Source organism: Hyperolius riggenbachi, chromosome 2, assembly GCF_040937935.1.
Source record: "Hyperolius riggenbachi isolate aHypRig1 chromosome 2, aHypRig1.pri, whole genome shotgun sequence".
Lineage (NCBI taxonomy): Eukaryota > Metazoa > Chordata > Amphibia > Anura > Hyperoliidae > Hyperolius > Hyperolius riggenbachi.
Genome location: NC_090647.1, coordinates 440,544,483 through 440,565,868, shown reverse-complemented (window position 1 = coordinate 440,565,868; position 21,386 = coordinate 440,544,483). Strand labels below are relative to the sequence as shown.

At 43.5% G+C, this 21,386-nt stretch overlaps 1 protein-coding gene across 3 annotated transcripts in view; it reads left to right on the top strand.

Moving 5' to 3' along the window:
• Positions 1 to 21,386, top strand: part of LOC137546932 (SH3 domain-containing kinase-binding protein 1-like) — a 516,647-nt gene that overhangs the window by 320,211 nt on the left and 175,050 nt on the right. For all 3 annotated transcript variants that reach the window (XM_068269991.1, XM_068269992.1, XM_068269993.1), the window contains one exon: positions 16,670 to 16,863. In XM_068269991.1, coding sequence (XP_068126092.1) covers positions 16,670 to 16,863 — 194 coding nt within the window. The remainder of the gene's footprint in view (positions 1 to 16,669; positions 16,864 to 21,386) is intronic.

Genomic DNA, 21,386 nt, shown 5'->3' with positions numbered 1-21,386 from the left:
AATTATGCACACACCACTTTGCAGTTATTTATTTGTAAAAAATGTTTGGAATCGTGTATGATTTTCGTTCCACTTCTCACGTGTACACCACTTTGTGTTGGTCTTTCACGTGGAATTCCAATAACATCATGTTCATGTAATTCATGTTTGTGGCAGTAATGTGACAAAATGTGGAAAACTTCATGGGGGCCGAATACTTTTGCAACCCACTGTAAAAGGAATGCTAAAAAGGCAATGCAGAGCTTTAAAATTAATCTTACTTTTTTTATTGCAGAGATTAATCCTCATGACCCCAGCTCCTTAGTACGCAGCCAGTAATCAGCCGCAAAAGAGAAGTCGCAGTGCAGGCTGGGGCGGGGGAGTTTCTGCACAGACACAGCTAGTTCAGCCTGATTGGCTGCAGCCTGTGTCACTCTCACTCCTTTTTCTCTCATTGGCTGCCTCCCATGACTGTCCATGTCTGCCCCTCCCCACACTCAAGCTCGACAGGCAACTCAGCCGATTCATGTGGGCAGTGGCTGCCACCACCGCATCGCATCCATGGGGACCCCTGTCCCTGCTACCATTTCCTTAGGGATATCCTGCATTTACAATCAACACTCGTTATTGGTGTGGGGAGGAGGGGGGAGTAAGGGAGGAAATTACCTCACCATTGGCTTCAGTTTTTATTTTATAAAGTTCACTGAAATCAACACTTGGACCATGCATGTAAGTAGAGCTAGTATTTATCTACTTATATATGTTGTTTTTTTTATCTGGCATAGTATGGCTGACAGATCCTCTTTAAAGGGGCTTAAGGAAGCCCCAGGAAAGTATGGTACCTGAGACGCTTCTCGTCTCAGGTACACTTAAAGGCTGGTTCAAATTCAGAGCACAATACAGCTTTACATGCAGCAAATACAGTGCTCCTTGTAGGATATCTGGTTTCCAGGGAGTTTTCTGTATCCTGATCCACACTATAGAATAGCACTTTTGATATTGTTTTATGTAAACGAAATATTTTTAGATTTATATAGTAAGGCACTGTTGTTATATTCTCTGATATTAAAGGGTGATGATCAGAGATGGTTATTCTAGGCTTATGGCTGGATGGTGTAATGGTTAAGGGTTCTGCCTCTGACACAGGAGACCAGGGTTCGAATCTCGGCTCTGCCTGTTCAGTAAGCCAGCACCTATTCAGTAGGAGACCTTTGGCAAGACTCTCTAACACTGCTACTGCCTATAGAGCGCGCCCTAGTGGCTGCTGCTCTGGCGCTTTGAGTCCGCCAGGAGAAAAGCGCGATATAAATGTTATTTGTCTTGTCTTTGTCTTATGCCTTGCTACTGTCAGCATTTACTCCCCACCTCCTTCCAAACTACTTGCCTTAAAAAATGCAATCATTTGATGCTGCAACTACATCTTGGTGCAAAAATGCTATTTGTGCAAGACTGTGCTATCAGAGATGGTATTACAGGGAAGTTAGTATGAAAAGATAATGCTGGGCAGCTTGGCAATTTCATAGTAGAATGTCTATAGAGAGTGCAATTGGTGACTTAAACATGCCTGTTAACCAGAGGGTTCATGAATCTGTACTTTACATTTGCAAAAATGTATAGAAACATGTATTGTGTTTTTGCTTTTTGTTTTTTACTATGTATGCATAGTAAAAAACTATGTATGTATGCATTCTCACCCACATAAATACATCCAAGTTTAGTGGCTTTCAAGTCTTTCGTTCTATTAAAATATTAAAATGATATGGTAATATACATCAATTGATGTTTGAAATTGAATACCTCCACCTGCTGTTCATAAAGAGTACTGCAGTATGTCTTACTAGGGATTCATTCCATTCATGATACACGGTAGTTGTCTCTTTCAGCAATTCTCAGTGTGAAGGAATATGCCAGCGAGCAGGATGATTACCACGGGTGATGGGGCCCGACTACAAAATTATTGTATGTCCTCAGCTTTCTTTTTTATCATTAAAGAAATCCAACTCATAAATAGTTTTTACTGTATCATCTGCCTGTGTAGCCCTCTAGATCTGTTCCCTTTTCTGCCTGTATTACATTGGACTGGACAGCCCTGATCTGGACTGGACCACAATGGACTGGATAGTAGAGATGGCCCGACCGGTTCGCCGGAAGTTCGGTTCGCCCCCGTAATGCTCCATTAGGGTCAACTTTGACCCTCTACATCACAGTCAGCAGGCACATTGTAGCCAATCAGGCTACACTCCCTCGTGGAGCCACTTCCCCCTTATAAAAAGCAGGCTCCACCGGCCATTACACTCACTCATGTGCCTGCAGTAGTAAGAGGAGGGACAGCTGCTGGCAGACTCTCATAGGGAAAGATTAGTTAGGTTGTTGTAGGCTTGTTAGCTTGCTCCTTGCTGATTCTTATTGCTAAAATAGCACCCCACAACAGCTCTTTTGAGAGCTAATCTTGTTCTTGTTACCTATTTTTTTTTCTGTGTGTCCCACTGACAGACACTTGTTGCATAGACAGCCTTGCTAATTCATACTGCGTGTGTGCCACTGCTAGCCAGGCCCAGCACATTCAGTGACTACCTGTGTGTGTGACAGGTGCACATTGTAATACCCAATACTGCATATACCTACCTGTTGTGTTCAGTGCACCCACCTCATCACTGCATATACCTACCTGTTGTGTTCAGTGCACCCACCTCATCTCTGCATATACCTACCTGTTGTGTTCAGTGAACTCACCTCATCACTGCATATACCTACCTGTTGTGTTCAGTGAACCCACCTCATCACTGCATATACCTACCTGTTGTGTTCAGTGAACCCACCTCATCACTGCATATACCTACCTGTTGTGTTCAGTGGCATGCTTTGCGGAAATGCAGCGGAGAAACAACTTGCCGGTGAGACGCTTGATATGTGATAGCCCGACTCGCTGGAAATCGACCCTGGTCATGTTCTCTCGCCTGCTAGAACAGGAGAAAGCCGTCACCCAGTACCTGTATAATTACAGTAGAAGGAAACAATCTGGGGAGATGGGGATGTTGTGGCCCAACAACTGGACACTAATGCGAAATGCATGCAGGCTCATGCGGCCGTTTGAGGAGGTGACCAACCTGGTGAGTCGCAGTGAAGGCACCATTAGACTTGCCCTCCATAACAGATTCTCGTTAAAGGATTTAAAGTTGATTCATTTCACATATACAGCAGGGCCTCGGAAGTCCTCCTGTATTGTTATTTTTGGTCACTATCTCGGGACATGCATGCCATGCCTGCTGCCTTCCTTGGATGTACGGGGGTGGTAGCCGTTTCTAAGGCTCCCACTCCGAACCGGAATCAAATCAGGATTCCCCAGCCGTTACCCGTGGTCACTCGCAATGGCAGACTTGCCCTCCATAAGATTCTCGTTGCAGGTACTGAACAGCAAGCAGAACAAGTATTTAGAAAAATAGATGTAAGCTTTAACAATGGTAGAGAAAGAACCATTGAAAGTTGATAAGGCAGTCAGACATTGCCTGACATCACTGAGTGAGGAAGAGCAATCTCGCTATGGTGCGCACCAGTCCAGCACGGCCGTCACTACGCAAACTGCTGTTTGCGGTGCGTTACACAGTGAGTTTGGTGTGTCAGTGTGAAGGAGTACTCTAATTACACTCCCTGATTGATGTAGACACATGCAAGATGTTTTAAAGCACTTTAGGCCTGCAATTTAGCATTCAATGTGATTTCTGCCCTTAAAATGCTGCTTTGCGTCAAATCCAGATTTTCCCCCCGGACTTTTGGCGTGTATCCCACTCCGCCATGCCCCCCTCCAGGTGTTAGACCCCTTGAAACATCTTTTCCATCACTTTTGTGGCCAGCCTAATTTTTTCTAGTTTTCAAAGTTCGCCTCCCCATTGAAGTCTATTTCGGTTTGCGCGAACCAAACTTTTGCTGTAAGTTTGCGAACTGGGCTCGTGAACCTAAAATTGGAGGTTCGGGCCATTTCTAATGGACAGTCCTGATCTGGACCACAATAGACTGGACCGCCCTGATCTGGACTGGACCACAATGGACTGGACAGCCCTGATGTAGACCACAATGTACTGGACCGCCCTGATCTAGACTGAACCCCAATGGACTGCACAGCCTTGATCTGGACTGGACCAAAATGAACTGAACAACCCTAATCTGTATTGGACCACAATGGACTGGACAGCCCTGATCTGGACCACAATGTACTGGACCGCCCTAATCTGGACTGGATCGCCCTGATCTGGACCACAATGTACTGGAGCGCCCTAATCTGGACTGGACCGCCCTGATCTGGACCACAGTGTACTGGACAGCCCAGATCTGGACTGGACCACAATGGTCTCAAATTTGTCAGTTACTTTGAGGGTAGTCTAATAGAGGCAGTTGCATTGTAAACTATGTGTACAGTGCCTGTATAAATCTTTACCCAGTGAGACATTTTGGGACCCCCTTTAATACTGGACACCAGCAGTAGGGAAAGGTAATATACCGGTAATTGTTTTTTGTTTTGATTCCAAATTAAATACCTTCTTTATACAGTAGTAATGCAGACATCTTCATTTGAATCTCGAACAAATTAGTGTGATTGTTTATTATTCGACTTGAAAGTGGGGTCCAATCTCTTCTTATTTGTGACATAAGGGATCACAGCCTACTGTTGCTCTGTGTAAATGTAAGGGCAGCGGGTTTTTTTTCTTACTAGCCAATAATATTTAGTTTACATTTCTGAAATTCCTTGAGAAATACAGCAAAGTCCCCATTATCCAGCACCGGATATATCACCTGATGCCGGATACATGTGCTTGACGATTGCTTGAGCAACCGGCCGAAGAAGCACAAACCTCCCCCTTTCTGCTGCATAAAATACTCACCAAGCCTCCAGCGATGTCCTGTAGCTCCTAGCAGGCTCCTGTTGGCTTTGTGATGTCCTCCGTGTATGACTTTCCTGGGTGTCACATAACCCTGGTCAGTTCAAATGACATGTCGGGGGCGTGTACGGATGCCAGAAAGCCAATAGGAGCTGCAGAACGTCGCTGGAGGCTCGGTGAGTATTTTGTGGCCAGCGAACCCCCAAAACCCCAAATAATAGTCCCAGTTGTCCCCTCAGGAATGCCGTATAGTTGAGACTTACGGTTGCCTTAGTTTTGGATAACAGGGACTTTGCTGTATTCTGATTGGCCACAAATTCATTTCCTCATTTTGTTCATTGCTCTTTGTGTGGCGAAATAAGACTAAAATAGCATTATTAACATAAGGAAGTAGGGGGTGTTAACCCTGAGTGTGCAGTGATACATTTTGTTATCATTGCTAGGAAGAAAAAGTTAAATAACGTTGTCGAAATTAATTCTTTTAAAGGCTAACTAAATTATTCAAGGTTTTTAAAGATTAGCATTTCCTTTTTAGGCATATTCTCAGATGAAGGCAAAATTGACAGTACAAAATATGTACATGTTCTGATCAAAGTCAGTGTTTACAGATAAAATGCAAATGTAGTGAGCAGAACTCATCAGTACCAAATGTAGTGAATGTTTCACAGTTAGGTCTGAGCAGCCCAGGACACCATTTCATTGTGTTTTTGTGTTTATGTTGTGCTGTCATTTTCTCCAGAGTATATTCATCATAATGCACACAAGCTGAAGTCTTTGCCATGTTTTTTGTCCACTTGACCTTACTATTAGTTTCTGGTATGTGGGAGGAAACAGTGCCCAATACATTACCCACACAAACACAAGAAAAACATACAAACTCCATGCATATAGTGTTCTTACCAGGAATCTAACCTGAGACTTCAATGCTACATGGGAAGGGGAGAAGTAGTGTAACTATGGGGAAGCAGCAGCAGCGGTAGTGCTTGGGCTTACCTCTTCCAGCGTCAGGCTGAGAGCAAGGCAGACCCAGGGCCGGATTTTCCATAAGGCACTATAGGCTCGTGCCCACAGGCACTTAATGGTGAAAAGGCGGCTGATTCCCCCGATTGCTTCCCTCCCTCTTTCCCTATGCGAAGTCTTGAGCAGAGAGTAATGAGAGGTTACTCACCTGGCTCTCTGCATTCCACTGAATAGTTCTCCTTTCAGTTGGCAGCAACACTAGGTACCTAAAACTAAGGGGCACCTGTGGCTGCTTAATATTGGGGTCATTTTGGCTACTTTATACTAAGGGGCACCTGTGGCCAGGGCCGGGCCGAGGCATAGGCTGGAGAGGCTCCAGCCTCAGGGCGCAGTGTAGGAGGGGGCGCAGAATTCATTCAGCTGTCATTTCTAATTGTGTTTGAAGCAGAAAGAAATAATAAAAGGGGATACATGGCAGTGACTGCAAGCCAGATAACTAGAAATTAAGGTGTTGGGGAGGTTGTGGGCCCTGTGGTGCCTCTTAGTCTAATAGCAATCAGTGTGTGACGGCTGGGGTGGCAGGGATGGAGGGGCGCACTTTGGTGTCTCAGCCTTGGGTGCTGGAGGACCTTGTCCCGGCTCTGCCTGTGGCTACCTATGCTGGGCAAAGGAAGTAATGGAGAGGTAATAGCTGGGCCAGCCAGTACACTTGTGGTGCGGTTTAGCAGGGGTTTGTGGATTTGTGTAGGCCGAAGTCTAAGATGCCAGAACATTTGTGCCTACATGCTCAGGTGATGTAAATCCAGGCCTGGCTAGACCACTAGACCAAGAGCAGGACAGAGGGGACCAAATGGTATGGAAGGAGGGCTCCAGTGGACGAGGGAAAAAAGAAGTCTGTGCAGTGTTGAACTGGGAGGTGGGAAACCTGAGGAAATCCACTTGCTGGCCAAGCAGTAATAAGGTTTTGCTGCTCACAGTGAAGACTTGCTGCAGGTTCACAGTGGGAGTGATAACACAGGGTTTCTGCTGCTTGGCCAGCAGGTGGATTTCCTCAGTTTTTCCACCTCCCAGTCCGACACTGAGTCTGTGCCCCCTCCCAGATCTCTCCTTCTTCTTCATTTGTCCTTTTTTCAGAATTGATGTTCAAAGCTATGTAAATAGACTGATGTGTGTTTAATTGACTCAAAACTTTAAACTGATATAGTTCTTATTTTTCAAATATTAATACGAATGAAAACGAATGGTAATAGAAAGGACCAGTATTATTTGAACTATAAAACCGGTTTTTGTTTACACATTTTTTGTGGTATACATGATAAGGGGCGTGGTGGAGGCGTGTTTAGAGGCGTGGCAGGGTCATGTCTTAAAGGTGTCCATATTTCTTATCTCAAAATGTTGGAAGGTATGACATTGCTACCTGTGCGGTGCTGCGGTAGGCTGTTAAAATGTGATAAATATCTGGCAGGTGTGTATGTGTAACATACATCTAATCTATTATGAATAGACCCCCCAGAATCGGTCTGTCATAGTTTGTAAATTGAATGTGCTAGAAGCACATTGTACTGACAGTCTGTTAAACAATGCTCAGCTTCCTGTCTGCTGAAGAGCAGCAATGACCTTATTTAAAAGATGCTTTACATTTTCATTCAGGAGATTGAATTGCGCGAGTCTCGCTTCCCTGGCTGTATTAACCTTGCAGCGTTTACTGGGAAGCTCTTAACTCTGCTCATGTTATATGAGTTAAAAGCCATTATTTTCCCAAGGCTGCTCTTGAGCCTGAGAGCTGGGGCCTGACTGGCATTGTGTCTCACAACTCAGCCTGTTATCAGACCATCACTGGCAGGCTGGTCAGATGAGTCCCATAATTGTTTTTCTGTGTTTCAGACAAGATCTGAGTGACAGGAGTATTCCACCTGCCACTGCTGCAAGCCCAACACATTATAGGGAGTGCCCTCTGCAATCCTGACAGTGGCTGGTCTCCTTTTTATGATAAAGTAAAACAAGGCATCAACCTAGTAATATCATAAACTTTGTATATTATTATTATTCAGTATTTATATAGCACTGACATCGTCTCCAGTGCTGTACAGGGAGTGCAGAATTATTCGGCAAGTTGTATTTTTGAGGAATAATTTTATTATTGAACAACCATGTTCTCAATGAACCCAAAAAATGAATTAATATCAAAGCTAAATATTTTTGAAAGTAGTTTTTAGTTTGTTTTTAGTTTTAGCTATTTTAGAGGGGATATCTGTGTGTGCAGGTGACTATTGCTGTGCATAATTATTAGGCAACTTAACAAAAAACAAATATATACCCATTTCAATTATTTATTTTTACCAGTGAAACCAATATAACATCTCAACATTCACAAATATACATTTCTGACATTCAAAAACAAAACAAAAACATATCAGTGAACAATATAGCCACCTTTCTTTGCAAGGACACTCAAAAGCCTGCCATCTATGGAATCTGTCAGGGTTTTGATCTGTTCACCATCAACATTGCGTGCAGCAGCAACCACAGCCCCCCAGACACTGTTCAGAGAGGTGTACTGTTTTCCCTCCTTGTAAATCTCGCATTTTATGATGGATCACAGGTTCTCAATGGGGTTCAGATCAGGTGAACAAGGAGGCCATGTCATTAGTTTTTCTTCTTTTATACCCTTTCTTGCCAGCCACGCTGTGGAGTACTTGGACGCGTGTGATGGAGCATTGTCCTGCATGAAAATCATGTTTTTCTTGAAGGATGCAGACTTCTTCCTGTACCACTGCTTGAAGAAGGTGTCTTCCAGAAACTGGCAGTAGGACTGGGAGTTGAGCTTGACTCCATCCTCAACCCGAAAAGGCCCCACAAGCTCATCTTTGATGATACCAGCCCAAACCAGTACTCCACCTCCACCTTGCTGGAGTCTGAGTCGGACTGGAGCTCTCTGCCCTTTACCAATCCAGCCACGGGCCCATCCATCTGGCCCATCAAGACTTACTCTCATTTCATCAGTCCATAAAACTTTAGAAAAATCAGTCTTGAGATATTTCTTGGCCCAGTCTTGACGTTTCAGCTTGTGTGTCTTGTTCAGTGGTGGTCGTCTTTCAGCCTTTCTTACCTTGGCCATGTCTCTGAGTATTGCACACCTTGTGCTTTTGGGCACTCCAGTGATGTTGCAGCTCTGAAATATGCGCCTTGGTTTTTCCACATGCTTCTTGCGACCCTGTTGACTATTTTGAATGAAACGCTTGATTGTTCGATCATCACGCTTCAGAAGCTTTGCAATTTTGAGAGTGCTGCATCCCTCTGCAAGATATCTCACTATTTTTGACTTTTCTGAGCCTGTCAAGTCCTTCTTTTGACCCATTTTGCCAAAGGAAAGGAAGTTGCCTAATAATTATGCACACCTGATATAGGGTGTTGATGTCATTAGACCACACCCCTTCTCATTACAGAGATGCACATCACCTAATATGCTTAATTGGTAGTAGGCTTTCAAGCCTATACAGCTTGGAGTAAGACAACATGCATAAAGAGGATGATGTGGTCAAAATATTCATTTGCCTAATAATTCTGCACTCCCTGTATATAGTCTTGTCACTAACTGTCCCTCACAGGGCTTCACAATCTCACCATAACCCCACCATAGTCATTGTAGACTAGGGGCAATTTATGCTGGGCACACACAATGCTATTTCCCGTATAGTCGACGGGAATCGGATGATTATTTCTGTCATGTCCAAACTACTCCAGTTCAATAACGGAATTTATTTTCCGAAGTTATCACGGAAAAATTGATCCTATTATCGTTCGAGAACACTTTGGACATCTGCACACTATGTAATTTCCTGTCAGATTACCCGTTGATTCACAAGAGGGAGACCTGGCAGGTAGCTCTAACCCTTACAGGAGAAGAGGAGCCATAGAATATTTGTTTTATCACTGGATATCCACTTCAAAGAGGACCAAGCTTGTAAAATAAATAACATGTAATGTAAACCTCTGTGTTAGTGATGCAAGAATCGGCAGGTGCCAGGGTTAGTAACTCATCCACTCCATCCGTAAATTACCCGCCCATGGCATATAAAATTTACACCAACTTAAAATGAACTGCATTTCATCAACCATTTCTATCTGCATGAAGAGTGACAAGACTGAACTTATACACCATGTAAGTCAAAAAAGGGCGCCCTGCACCCTCCTACCATTGATGCCTAACCCTAATCGTCCCCACCACAACCCCAGTGGCTAACCCTTCCTACCCAACAACACCTAACCTTAACTGACCGTCCCCGCTAACCACCCCCCACCACGCCTAATCTTAACTGTCTCTGCCGCTGCAAACCCCCCGCACACTCCTAACCTAACCCCGCCACTACCACCGCAACCCCCCCCCCCCCCCCCTTACTCCTAACTTCCACTGTGAGACCCCACACCTAACCTTAACTGTCCCCGGCATCAGGAAAAAAAGGCAAAAACTTTAATTTTCGGGCACTGCCATAGTAATTATTGACAATGAGGGGAAATGTAGGCCCCCACAATTCCCGATAAATATTGAGAGTTGGCCCCCACTCTCTGTATTTATTGGGCACCGAAATTTCCCCTCCTTGACAGATCTGATTTCCGATCATGTTTTCTGATCGAATGATTGTCCAATTGGTTTTCTGATCACCTCTGTACAAAATTCATCCGAAATCAAATCGGACCTGTTGGAAATTATCGAATCGACCCATAAGTCTGACGGGAAATTGCATGGTGTGTGCCAGGCATAAGTTTGTCTTCAGCTGTTTAGAGCCAGTTCACATGAAAACGGTCCGTTTAGCAGACCATAACACACTGGATCCCAATGGGTGTGCACGGATGAATAGCATTCGTTCACATCGCTCCGTTGGAACAGATACGCTTGGCCTGTTCTACCAAACGGGATGCAAGTTTGGTGAGGGAGCGATTTTTCCAGGTCGATGGATGCGTCGCATCCACCGCATGATAACGGAAATGGAGATAACGGATCAAAAAAGGATGCCCAATAAAATTTGATCTGTTTCACAGATCAGTTTTTACACAGATCAATTTTTGACCAGTACAGTGAACTGGTCCTAATTCACACTAATAATAGTCACAAATGTAACGTTGTTTTTTTTTGCACGAGAAATAAAAATGAAACAAAAAGGAAATGAAAGCACTAAACAAATAACGGATTCCTTGCAAGAGGCAGGGCTAGCACTTTCAGCTAATTAGACTGTGACATTGCACTGTATAGCATGGTCCTGGGCACTGTTTGCCAAGTCTCCAGCCGTCAGTGTGAAATCTAGAGATGGCAGTAGATTCATGTTTATTAATTGAATGGCAGCAGACAGATGCATGCTCATTAAGTGTCACAGAATAAGGTTCAGGAAGTGATGTCACTTTCCTTCTTTAACATGAATAACGGCCAGTGATTGTCAGGCAGTGACATCACCCAGAGACCAGCTATGATAAAAACCTTTAACTCTCCGCATCGCTGGCGATTGTTAAAAACCCGGAGCTAATAATGCAGCATATGTATTGAGCCACCAATGAACAATATGTTATCATCTTAAAGATCTGTACTTGTATGTGGCTGAGGATATTTTTTTCAGATTACAATAGATCAATCTCTTCACTTCTGCTGTTCCTGATCCCAGGACAGCTGATATTTACAAAGAGTCCTTTTCTACAATTCTCTTCCAATTCAAACACTGGTTAAATTTCCAAGGATAATATATTCAGTATATACGGTATATAATATGCACTAGTTAAAAGGCCTGCCTGAAAAACAGGTGCTAGGCTGCCATCCCCCCCCCCCCCACGCAACGCAAGCACTGCCGCCCTGCGCACCAAAGCATGTGCACACGTACGCCTTTCCCCCTGCCTCGTCCTCCTCGCTGTCTGAAGTTCATCCGCACAACACACGGACACAGGTGGACACAGCGATAGGGATCTTATTATATGGGATATACAGTATATATATATATATATATATATATATATATATATATATATATATATATATATATATATATTGTACATTCTAGTGTAACAGAGGACTGACTCTCTAGCAATAATTAGCATAAGGTAACACACACTGTTCACATTATAACGTGTACATTATTTTCATAGCTTGAAAAATTGCTATGTAATGTGCTTGGTATCGCACACGTTATCCAGAAACACACTGTAGAAAGGCCCGTAACAACGCATAGTTATGAACATGACCAGATTGTAACTTTGCCCTCTTGGTTGTAAGCTCGCAAGGGCAGGGACCTTCCCTATGTACGTATATATGTGTACTTGTATGCAGGGTCGTAACTAGAAATCACCAGGCCCCCTGCGATACTTTGGATGGGGACCCCTCCCAACAGGGTAGGGGCTGGGCGCTGTACAGAAGAAAACTGAATAGGGACTGTCTACAAATCTTTGTCTGCAAAACTTTGATTCCTTATCAGTGGCTGAGCAGATGCAGTAATTAGAACAATTGTGCAGAGAGCAGAAAGTTTTTTCTCTGTGCCCTTAGTTGTCTGTCCCTCAAGACTGGGCCCCCTGTGGCTTCTGGGCCCCCCTGCAAATGCATCCCTTGCAGGGTCTATTGTTACGCCCCTGCTTGTATGGCTGGATGTCCTGATTGTAGAGTTTCAAACTTCTCTTGTACCTGTTCCCCAAGGTTTGTTTTGTACCAGTATGTACAGCGCTAAGGAAGGTGTTAGCACTATATATAGATAATAAAAAATAATAATAATGACCCTACATCATGAAGCAATGCGCATGGTGTGAACACACCTTTAAAGTGGAATAAACCTCTGACATAACATTCAATAAAAATGTGTTTTCCTACTTCCCATGCAGTTACTATATTTGCTTTTGTGCATAATAATATTGCCTGTTTACAAATTACAATGTCCCAAAGTACAGTTTATCTGCTATTAAAACTGCCATTGCATTTTATTGCATAGCTGCTGTATTTATGTATTAAAATCTATCCAGTGATCACTTCTCATATCTCTCTGCTTCTACAGCAGAGAGCTCATTTTCAGTACAGCTAGGTATGTAGCAGTTCTAAATGAATGTAAACAAAATAAAATATTATTACCTCTTTGGATGTGGCCAGAAGCTGCCCACTGAAGGAAGGAGCTTTCCACTGAAGAACAAAATGCTGTGTTTAACTGTTTGAATGCTATTCGGCTACATTTTTTTTTGTGGTAGTAGATTTTATGTTGTAAATAATTTTTTAGAGCAAAGAAATGCTGAGTTTCACTACGTAGGGGTAAATTGGGGAATCTTGCAAAAATCCGCATTATTTTGCTATGCACAGGATGTATTCACTAAACTGTGACGCTAATTAGGCTTCCAGGAGAAAGCGAAAGTAAATTTTAACTTTTTTTTTTTTTTAAGAGGTAGTTCTTAGAACTTAACCCAGGGTGTCAAACTTACACCAGAGTTAAAACTTGAAAGTTTAGTTCCACGTTAAGCCCCTTATTGGCATGAAGTGAAGTGAACAATTCTTTACATTGACCAAAGAGCTGCCAGTATTTTAGAGCCACATGAATTAATCAAATAAATAAATGAAAGACTTTCTATTTAAAAGGCGTTGTATTACCCCTGCTCAGTTTTTTTTTAATCAATGCGAAGCTGAAACACAAAGTCTCCCTGAAAGCTTTAGTTCAAATGATACCATTAATTCTGCTTTAAAACTAATCAGCGGTGCGTACCTGGTTGAAAGCAGTTCAATTAGCTAATTACCTCCTGTGCACCGCATGTCCTTTTTAAAGTCCATTATGTCTGTTTAAAGGAGTTTTTTAAAATTCCTTTTATACCGTCTAAGGAAGGGTAATGTCAGTTTTCCAGAATGTTAAAATGAGTGGGCAATAATTATTGCTGCAGATGGAGATGCTAGAAGACTTCAAGTAATTCAGCAGCTCCAGCTCTCATTACTGTGCGGGCATCTTGCCAAAGAAAAGGCACAAGGACAGACAGGTACTCGTGAGAGCCAAGTACGCAAAGGAGAACATAGGACAGTGTGATTTGTGGGTAGAACTAAAGTATTGCTTAGAATACAATTAACAAAAGAATAATTAAAGGACTGAAAACCAGTGTTCATGTGCTGGGTTTCTGTTACGCAAAACTGTAGTTTGTGGGCATTTCAGGTGACAGTCTACTGTGTGTACTGTTAAAGTGAACAAGTACAAACACTTTTATTACTGTATATTTGTGCATAGTTACAGGATGCTCTTTTAAATAGTTTGTTTTACATTGGATTGATTTTGAAGTTCTTTAGAGGTAACCTAAAGTGAGAGTGATATTACAGTAGTAAGTAGAAATCTGACGGAACTGACAGGTTTTTGACTAGTCCACCTCTTCATGGGGGATTCTCAGTATTTAATTTATTCTTTACCAAAGCACTCCCTGGAAAGGATCAATACAAAGATGCAGGCCGCCCACACTACCTGTTTGCACATTATTCTGGCAGTTGGACAGAGCAACTGCCATTCACTGAGGCATTGTTCACATCTAAAATCTGACAGCAGCGATTTTTGATTTTTTTTTTAGCATTTTTTTTCTCTCCCGGGGCTCCACTGCGCGCTACGATTTTGTGCAAAGCGATTTGGTAATCGCTTTTACAGAGCGATTCAGCTTTGTCACTTCCTGACGTCAGTCAGGAAGTGAACTCTTTGACCCGGAAAAGAATAAATACAATGTATTTATTCTTAAAAACGTGAACTCAATTGCTGCAGAAATCGATTTTGTGAGCGTTTTGTGTCTTTCCTATACCTTCCCTTCGAGGCAAAATCCCCTCAAAAATGGTACAGGCACCGCTTTACTGAGCTGATCGAAAACAAACCGCTCAGATGTGAACTCTCTCATAGGGAATCATTGCACAAGCGTTTTTAGGGCAATTTTGAAAATCGCCTGTGCTTAAAAAAGTGCTGAAAATGCCCTAGATGTGAACGAGCCCTGAGTGCTTTTGACAAAACCCTGATAATCCCCTACAAGGAAATGGGCTAATCCAAACCCTGTCAGTGCAACATAAGAGAAAAGTAATTTATAGCACATTTTAGTCGGAGAAGAAATGTACTTTTTATATGTGTTTTCAAGTATTTTAAATTTTACAGTTTTTCATGATACTGGTCCTTTATTTATGTATTTAATTTTAAACAATTCATATTGGCTGGCTGTCCTGCTGATCTTCTGCCTCCAACACATGTAGGCAGCCATAGACCCTGAACAAGCATGCAGATCAGATTTTTCTGCCAAAAATCTGACAAGATTAACTTGATGTTTGTTTTAAAGGGGTTCTGTGGGATTCTAAAAATCAAACAAGCTGACACTTATCTGGGGCTTCTATGGGCCCTGCAGCTGTAATGTCCCACGCTGTCCTCCTCTGATTACCCGTTCCCGGTTTAATATTTGTCCAAGTAGACGAATAGTGCTCGCTCCCACGCGCGTCATCGGAAGCTTACTGCGCAGTTTGAAGTTTTCTTGTACTGCGCCTGCACAGTAAGCTCCCAATGACGTACGCGGCCATGGCGTAATCACTCGTGTGATTACATCGGGACCGGCGGCGGGGAACAGAGAATTGGAACATTATTGCTGCAGGGGGCCGATAGAAGCCCCAGGTAAGTGTCAGCTTGTTTGATTTTTAGGATGCAAGAGAACTCCTTTAAGGCTGGTACACACAATGCAATTTCTCGTCAGATCAAGGGGTCGAATGAGTAATTTCCTGGCATGTTTGATCTGCTTCAGATTGCGGACGGAAGTGATTTTCAGATCAGTACTGCACGATCGGGAGTAGATCGGACCTTATCGATTAGATGGGAAATTGCCTTGTGTATACCAGCCGTTAGGTGTGTGATTGAGACACTATTGAGAGGTGTGTGATTAAGACACTATTGAAGCCAGTAAGATTAGCAGGATTCCAGGAAACAGGTATTGTTTTGAAGGAAATAAATACGGCAGCCTACATATACCTCTTACGTCAGGTGTCCTTTAAGTTAAATCATAGGTTGGACTGTGGGAATAGTTGTATATTACTGGATTGCGAAAGCAACACCAAGATGCCACAGGTTAAAAGAGGTGTCTCTTGTAACTATTAGCAAAGACTGAGTAAATACATACTCTTTGGCCCCGTTGCGGTATAATGACCACTTTGTAAGGCGGCTTACCGCATTGCAATGCACCACCTATGGGTTGGTCACAGTGTGGCAGGCGCATTGTGGTATAGTGGTTTGCAGTATGGTAACGCACCAGGGGCTTGATTCATGAAAGTGCAATAACTGCTAGCACGGCGATCTGCCGCGCGCAAAGTTTGGTTCTTTTGGTAATCTGAAGTGGAGAGAGGTCAGAGAAGGTGGCATGTGGGCCCTTTGCCACCCACTAAGCCCAAGGCACCTGCCTAGGTTGCCTGGTGGATGATCCTGCTCTGCTCGCAATAACTGAACTGAAAATCAGGAAACTGGTTGGATTTTCTAGGCCAAAAAACTTTGTCTTGAGATTAGTGTAAAATTGAAGGTGTCACCATAGTGTATACACACATATATATATATATATATATATATATATATATATATATATATATATATATATATATATATATATATATATATATATATATATATAGTACATGTTCAGTGTTATGTAACTGTCATAAAGAGTGATCATTGGATGACTGCAGTCTGTTCCCATGAGCTCTTTCAACCTCTGACTTTGATTTTGTGTTTGATAAACCCCTATACAAACCACAAAACCACAATGACTTTCATAATCTTGTTTTTACCTTTGCAATGTATTTTGCTTTCTACAGTTGCTATCATCTGAAAAGCTTGTCATGGCAATTACTGTCTCCTTTCTTGCAGGCTTCAGAGATACTGCTGGCTCAGAGAGTGATGGCGGGGACTCCAAATCAGAAGGGACCAATGGAACAAGTGGAGCAGAAAGTCAAGCAAAAAAGATCAGGGGATTTGGCTTTGGGGATATTTTCAAAGACAAACCAATTAAACTGAGGCCAAGGTCAATGGAAATGGAAAATGACATCGCTCCTGTTGAAAAGGTAAATACTGTATATATGCATGTTGTATATATGCACATTATTATTATTATTATTTATTGTATTTATAAAGCGCCAACATATTACGCAGCGCTGGACAATAAATAGGGATACATACATTGCAACAAGGAGTGTCAGACAGAGAGGTAGCAAACGGTTATTCAACATAGCACAAGGTTATACATACAATTAGGGTATAAAATGCGGTTTACAGAGACCCGGCAAAACAAGTACGAGTTAGTCCATGAGAAGGGTGTAATTGCTGGGGTAGTAAAATTAAGAAGGACACACGAAGGGAGGGGGGAGGCCCTGCCAAGGCTTACAATCTAAAGGGTGGGGGGACATATAAGGTAGGACTGTGGATGGGTGATTGACAGTGAGTTAGAGTGTGGTAGATATGGGGTAGGCTATTTTAAAGAAATGTGTTTTGAGGGCTTGCTTGAAGGTGTTGAAGGAAGGAACGAGTCTGAGGGGGAGTGGAAGAGAGTTCCATAGGGTGGGGGCAGCTCTTGAGAAGTCTTGTAAGCGTGCATGGGAATGAGAAATGCGTGGGGAGGTCAGGCGGAGATCATTGAAGGACCGGAGGGGACGGGCAAGTATATATCTGTTGACAAGCTCAGAAATGTAGGTTGGGCAGGTCTTGTGCACAGATTTGTAGGTAAGGCACAAAACCTTAAAACTGATCCTGAAGCTGATAGGGAGCCAGTGTAGGGCTTTGCAGAGGTGAAAAGTGGAAGCATAGTAGTGGGAAAGTCTGATGAGTCTAGCTGCTGCATTCATGACTGATTGAAGGGGTACAATGCGTTTTAAGGGGAGGCCAGATAGTACGGCATTGCAGTAGTCAAGGCGGGAGATGATGAGGGCATGGATGAGAAGCTTGGAAGTGTCTGGGGTCAGAAAGGGGCGGATTTTGGAGATGTTTCGAAGGTGGAAGTTGCAGGTTCTGGTAACATTTTGGATGTGTTGGCTGAAGGAGAGGGCAGAGTCTAGGGTGACGCCCAGGCAGCGGGCCTGGGAGGTAGGGCGGATGGTAGTGCTGTTGATAGTGATGTGAATATCTGGGAGGGGTGGTGCAGAGCGGGGCGGGAAAATTATGAGTTGTTTTATCCAGGTTAAACTTCAGGAACCTAGCTGACATCCAGGAGGTGGGAGGAGAGATCAGGGGTGTGGAGAGAGATTTGGGTATCATCGGCATATAGGTGGTATTTGAAGCCCAGGGAGATGACTTTGCCAATAGAGGAGATGTAAATTGAGAACAGTAGGGGGCCCAGAACAGAGCCCTGGGGGACTCCAACCGAGAGGGGTGTGGGAGTTGAGGAGGAACCATTAAAAGAGGTGGTGAAGTGGCGATTAGAGAGGTATGAGGAGATCCAGGCAAGGGCACATACATGTTGTTGGCTGTATGCATGCGTATGACATGTTTGCGTTGTATATGGTAGAGGGAGCACACTTGCCCCAGCATACCATATGGGGCGAGCTTTGGGCACTGACATCACTGGCAATGAGCACTAACCTCACTGTTGCTGCTTCGCAGTGACCTCATTTGTACTGGGCACTGCATTTGCTGGCACTAATATTGACCTCATGGTGCTGGGCTCTTGGCTAGCTGTTACTGGGTATGGACCTCACTGGCACTGGACACTGAATTTGCTGACACTAATATTGACCTCATGGTGCTAAGCACTGGCCTAACTGTTACTGGGTATGGTCCTCATTGGCACTGGGCACTGCATTTGCTGGCACTTATAATGACCTCATGGTGCTGGGCACTAGCCTGTTACTGGCTATGGAGCTCACTGGCACTGGGCACTGAATTTGTTGGCACTAATATTAACCTCATGGTGATGGGCCTTGGCCTAGCTGTTAACTGGGTATGGACCTCACTGGCACTGAATTTTCTAGCACTAATATTGACCTCAAGGTGCTAAGCACTGGCCTAACTGTTATTGGGTATGGTCCTCATTGGCACTGGGCCAGGCCCGGATTTACATCACAGGAGCCTATAGGCACAGAGGTCCTGGCCCCCTAGACTTTACCCTCCATTAATCTACAAACTGCACTGCAAATGTACTGACTAGCCCAACTGTCACTTCTCCCTTACTTCCCCTGCCCATCTGGTAGCTACAGGTGTCTCCTAGTATTAGGTACCCAGAAGTACCCTAAGCATTAAGTAGCTAGAGGTGCCCCTGACTGAAGTGAGATCTGGTCAGTGGAATACAGAGAGCAGGGTGAGTAACCTCTCATTTATACTTTGCTCAGGACTCTGCATAGGGAAGAAGGGAGGGAGACACTTGGGGAGGGGATTGAGCCTCCTTTCCATCATCAGGCGCCTGTAGGCACGTTCCTACAATGCCTTATGGTAAATCTGGCCCTGCACTGGGCACTGAATTTGCTGGCCCTAATATTGACCTCATGGTGCTGGGCACTGGCCTAACAGTTACTGGGTACTGATCTCACTGGCATTGGCACTAACCTCACTGGCACTGATACTGACCTCACTAGCAGTGGACACTGACTTCATTGGCTGTAATTCTGTCACCGGCCAAGTGACAGGCTGTGTGTTTATGATGGTAGCACGACACAAAGCTTGTGGAAATCGAGCGCTGTTAAAACAGCGCAGGAGATTTGGGTGCAGACGGTGTCACCATAAGCCATAAAATGAATTACAGCTATCGCAGCGCACAGTGAGTAAATTTGGAGCCGTCAGAAGACGGAGCTTAAATTACTTTTAAAACACTGTAATTTCGGCCACCAGCAATGGCCGAAAGCCAAATTACATCATTCCCTACAATCCACATCGACCTGGTAGGGGAATAGTAATTACGGTAACGCCACCGGGACTTGAGCAGGGTAAGCCATATATAGGCTGTACCCTACGCCCGAGTCTCCCAGCGGCATATTCATAGGTTCGCTGTGGTAATATGGAATGGCTGTAGCAGTCTCTTTACTGGGGCTGGCAGCATTCTCTGTTACATGATTGGGGAACATTAGAAAATAATGAAATTAGATTCCTGCAAATGATTCACAGGTGGTGTTTTAATTCTAAAGAGATTGTGTTTTGAAAAACCTGGAGAATGAGCCAGCATGACTTTAAAGGGAACCCATAGTGGGAGGAATATGGAGGCTGCTATATTGCTATCACATTGAAAAATGCCATCTGCCAATCTACTGTGCTGATCCTGAGTCACCCCTTGCAACAAGCATGCAGCCGATGGAGTCAGAGAATGAATAAGAACTCCTTGTGTGATTACTCATGCCTGGCTCATTGATTTAAAAGGAATTGGAGGCAGAGAAGGAGCTAAGCAACTAGGCAGGTTATATTTTTAAGGGAAAGTCAGATGCAACCATCCATGCTCCTCTCAGTTTAGGTCTGCTTGAAAATGAGGAAACAAGTATTTGAATAATACATTTTTTGAGTAGTTTACAGAACCTCTATGCCCGCATGTATACCTTTACTGCACCTATGCCAGGGGTGACAAACTCAATCACGTAAGGGGCCAAAATCTAAAACCTAGTCAAAGGCCTAATTGTTTATTAAGTTTTAACAATTATTGGACAGTCTCAAACTAAGTGGCGTTACTATAAAAAAAATGGAAGGCTAGCTTCCCCCCACCCCCCTTCTGTAGAGTAGCGCAGTAGAGCAGTTTAATATTTACCTGCCCCAGTGCTGCTTCAGAAGAAAAGGATCAAGATGAAATGTGGCCCAAAGCAAGATGCTAGCCTTCACTTCTCCCATAGTCTTTTAGGTAAGTTGAGGGGTTGGGGGGTCGTTACCAGACACACAAGAAGGGTGGATCCCCAGAGGGGCCCCATGTTGCTGAATAGAAAGGGCCTGAAAAGTTTGCCGGCGGTTAGTTCCTGGCGAACGTCTGCTGTTCGCCGTTCGCATTTAACGCAAATTGTTTTGTAAAATATTTGCATTCACATTTTTTACATTGAAGTCACTGGCCTGTCATATTTTCAAAAAGACCTTATAGTTTTTGAGAAAATCGATGTTAACCACTTCGGGACCACAGTCTTTTCGCCCCTTAAGGACCGGCCACTTTTTTTCCATTCAGACCACTGCAGCTTTCACGGTTTATTGCTCGCTCATACAACCTACCACCTAAATGAATTTTGGCTCCTTTTCTTGTCACTAATAAAGCTTTCTTTTGGTGCGATTTGATTGCTCCTGCGATTTTTACTTTTTATTATATTCAGCAAAAAAGACATGAATTTTGGCAAAAAAATGATTTTTTTAACTTTCTGTGCTGACATTTTTCAAATAAAGTAAAATTTCTGTATACATGCAGCGCGAAAAATGTGGACAAACATGTTTTTGATAAAAAAAAAAACATTCAGTGTATATTTATTGGTTTGGGTAAAAGTTATAGCGTTTACAAACTATGGTGCAAAAAGTGAATTTTCCCATTTTCAAGCATCTATGACTTTTCTGACCCCCTGTCATGTTTCATGAGGGGCTAGAATTCCAGGATAGTATAAATACCCCCCAAATGACCCCATTTTGGAAAGAAGACATCCCAAAG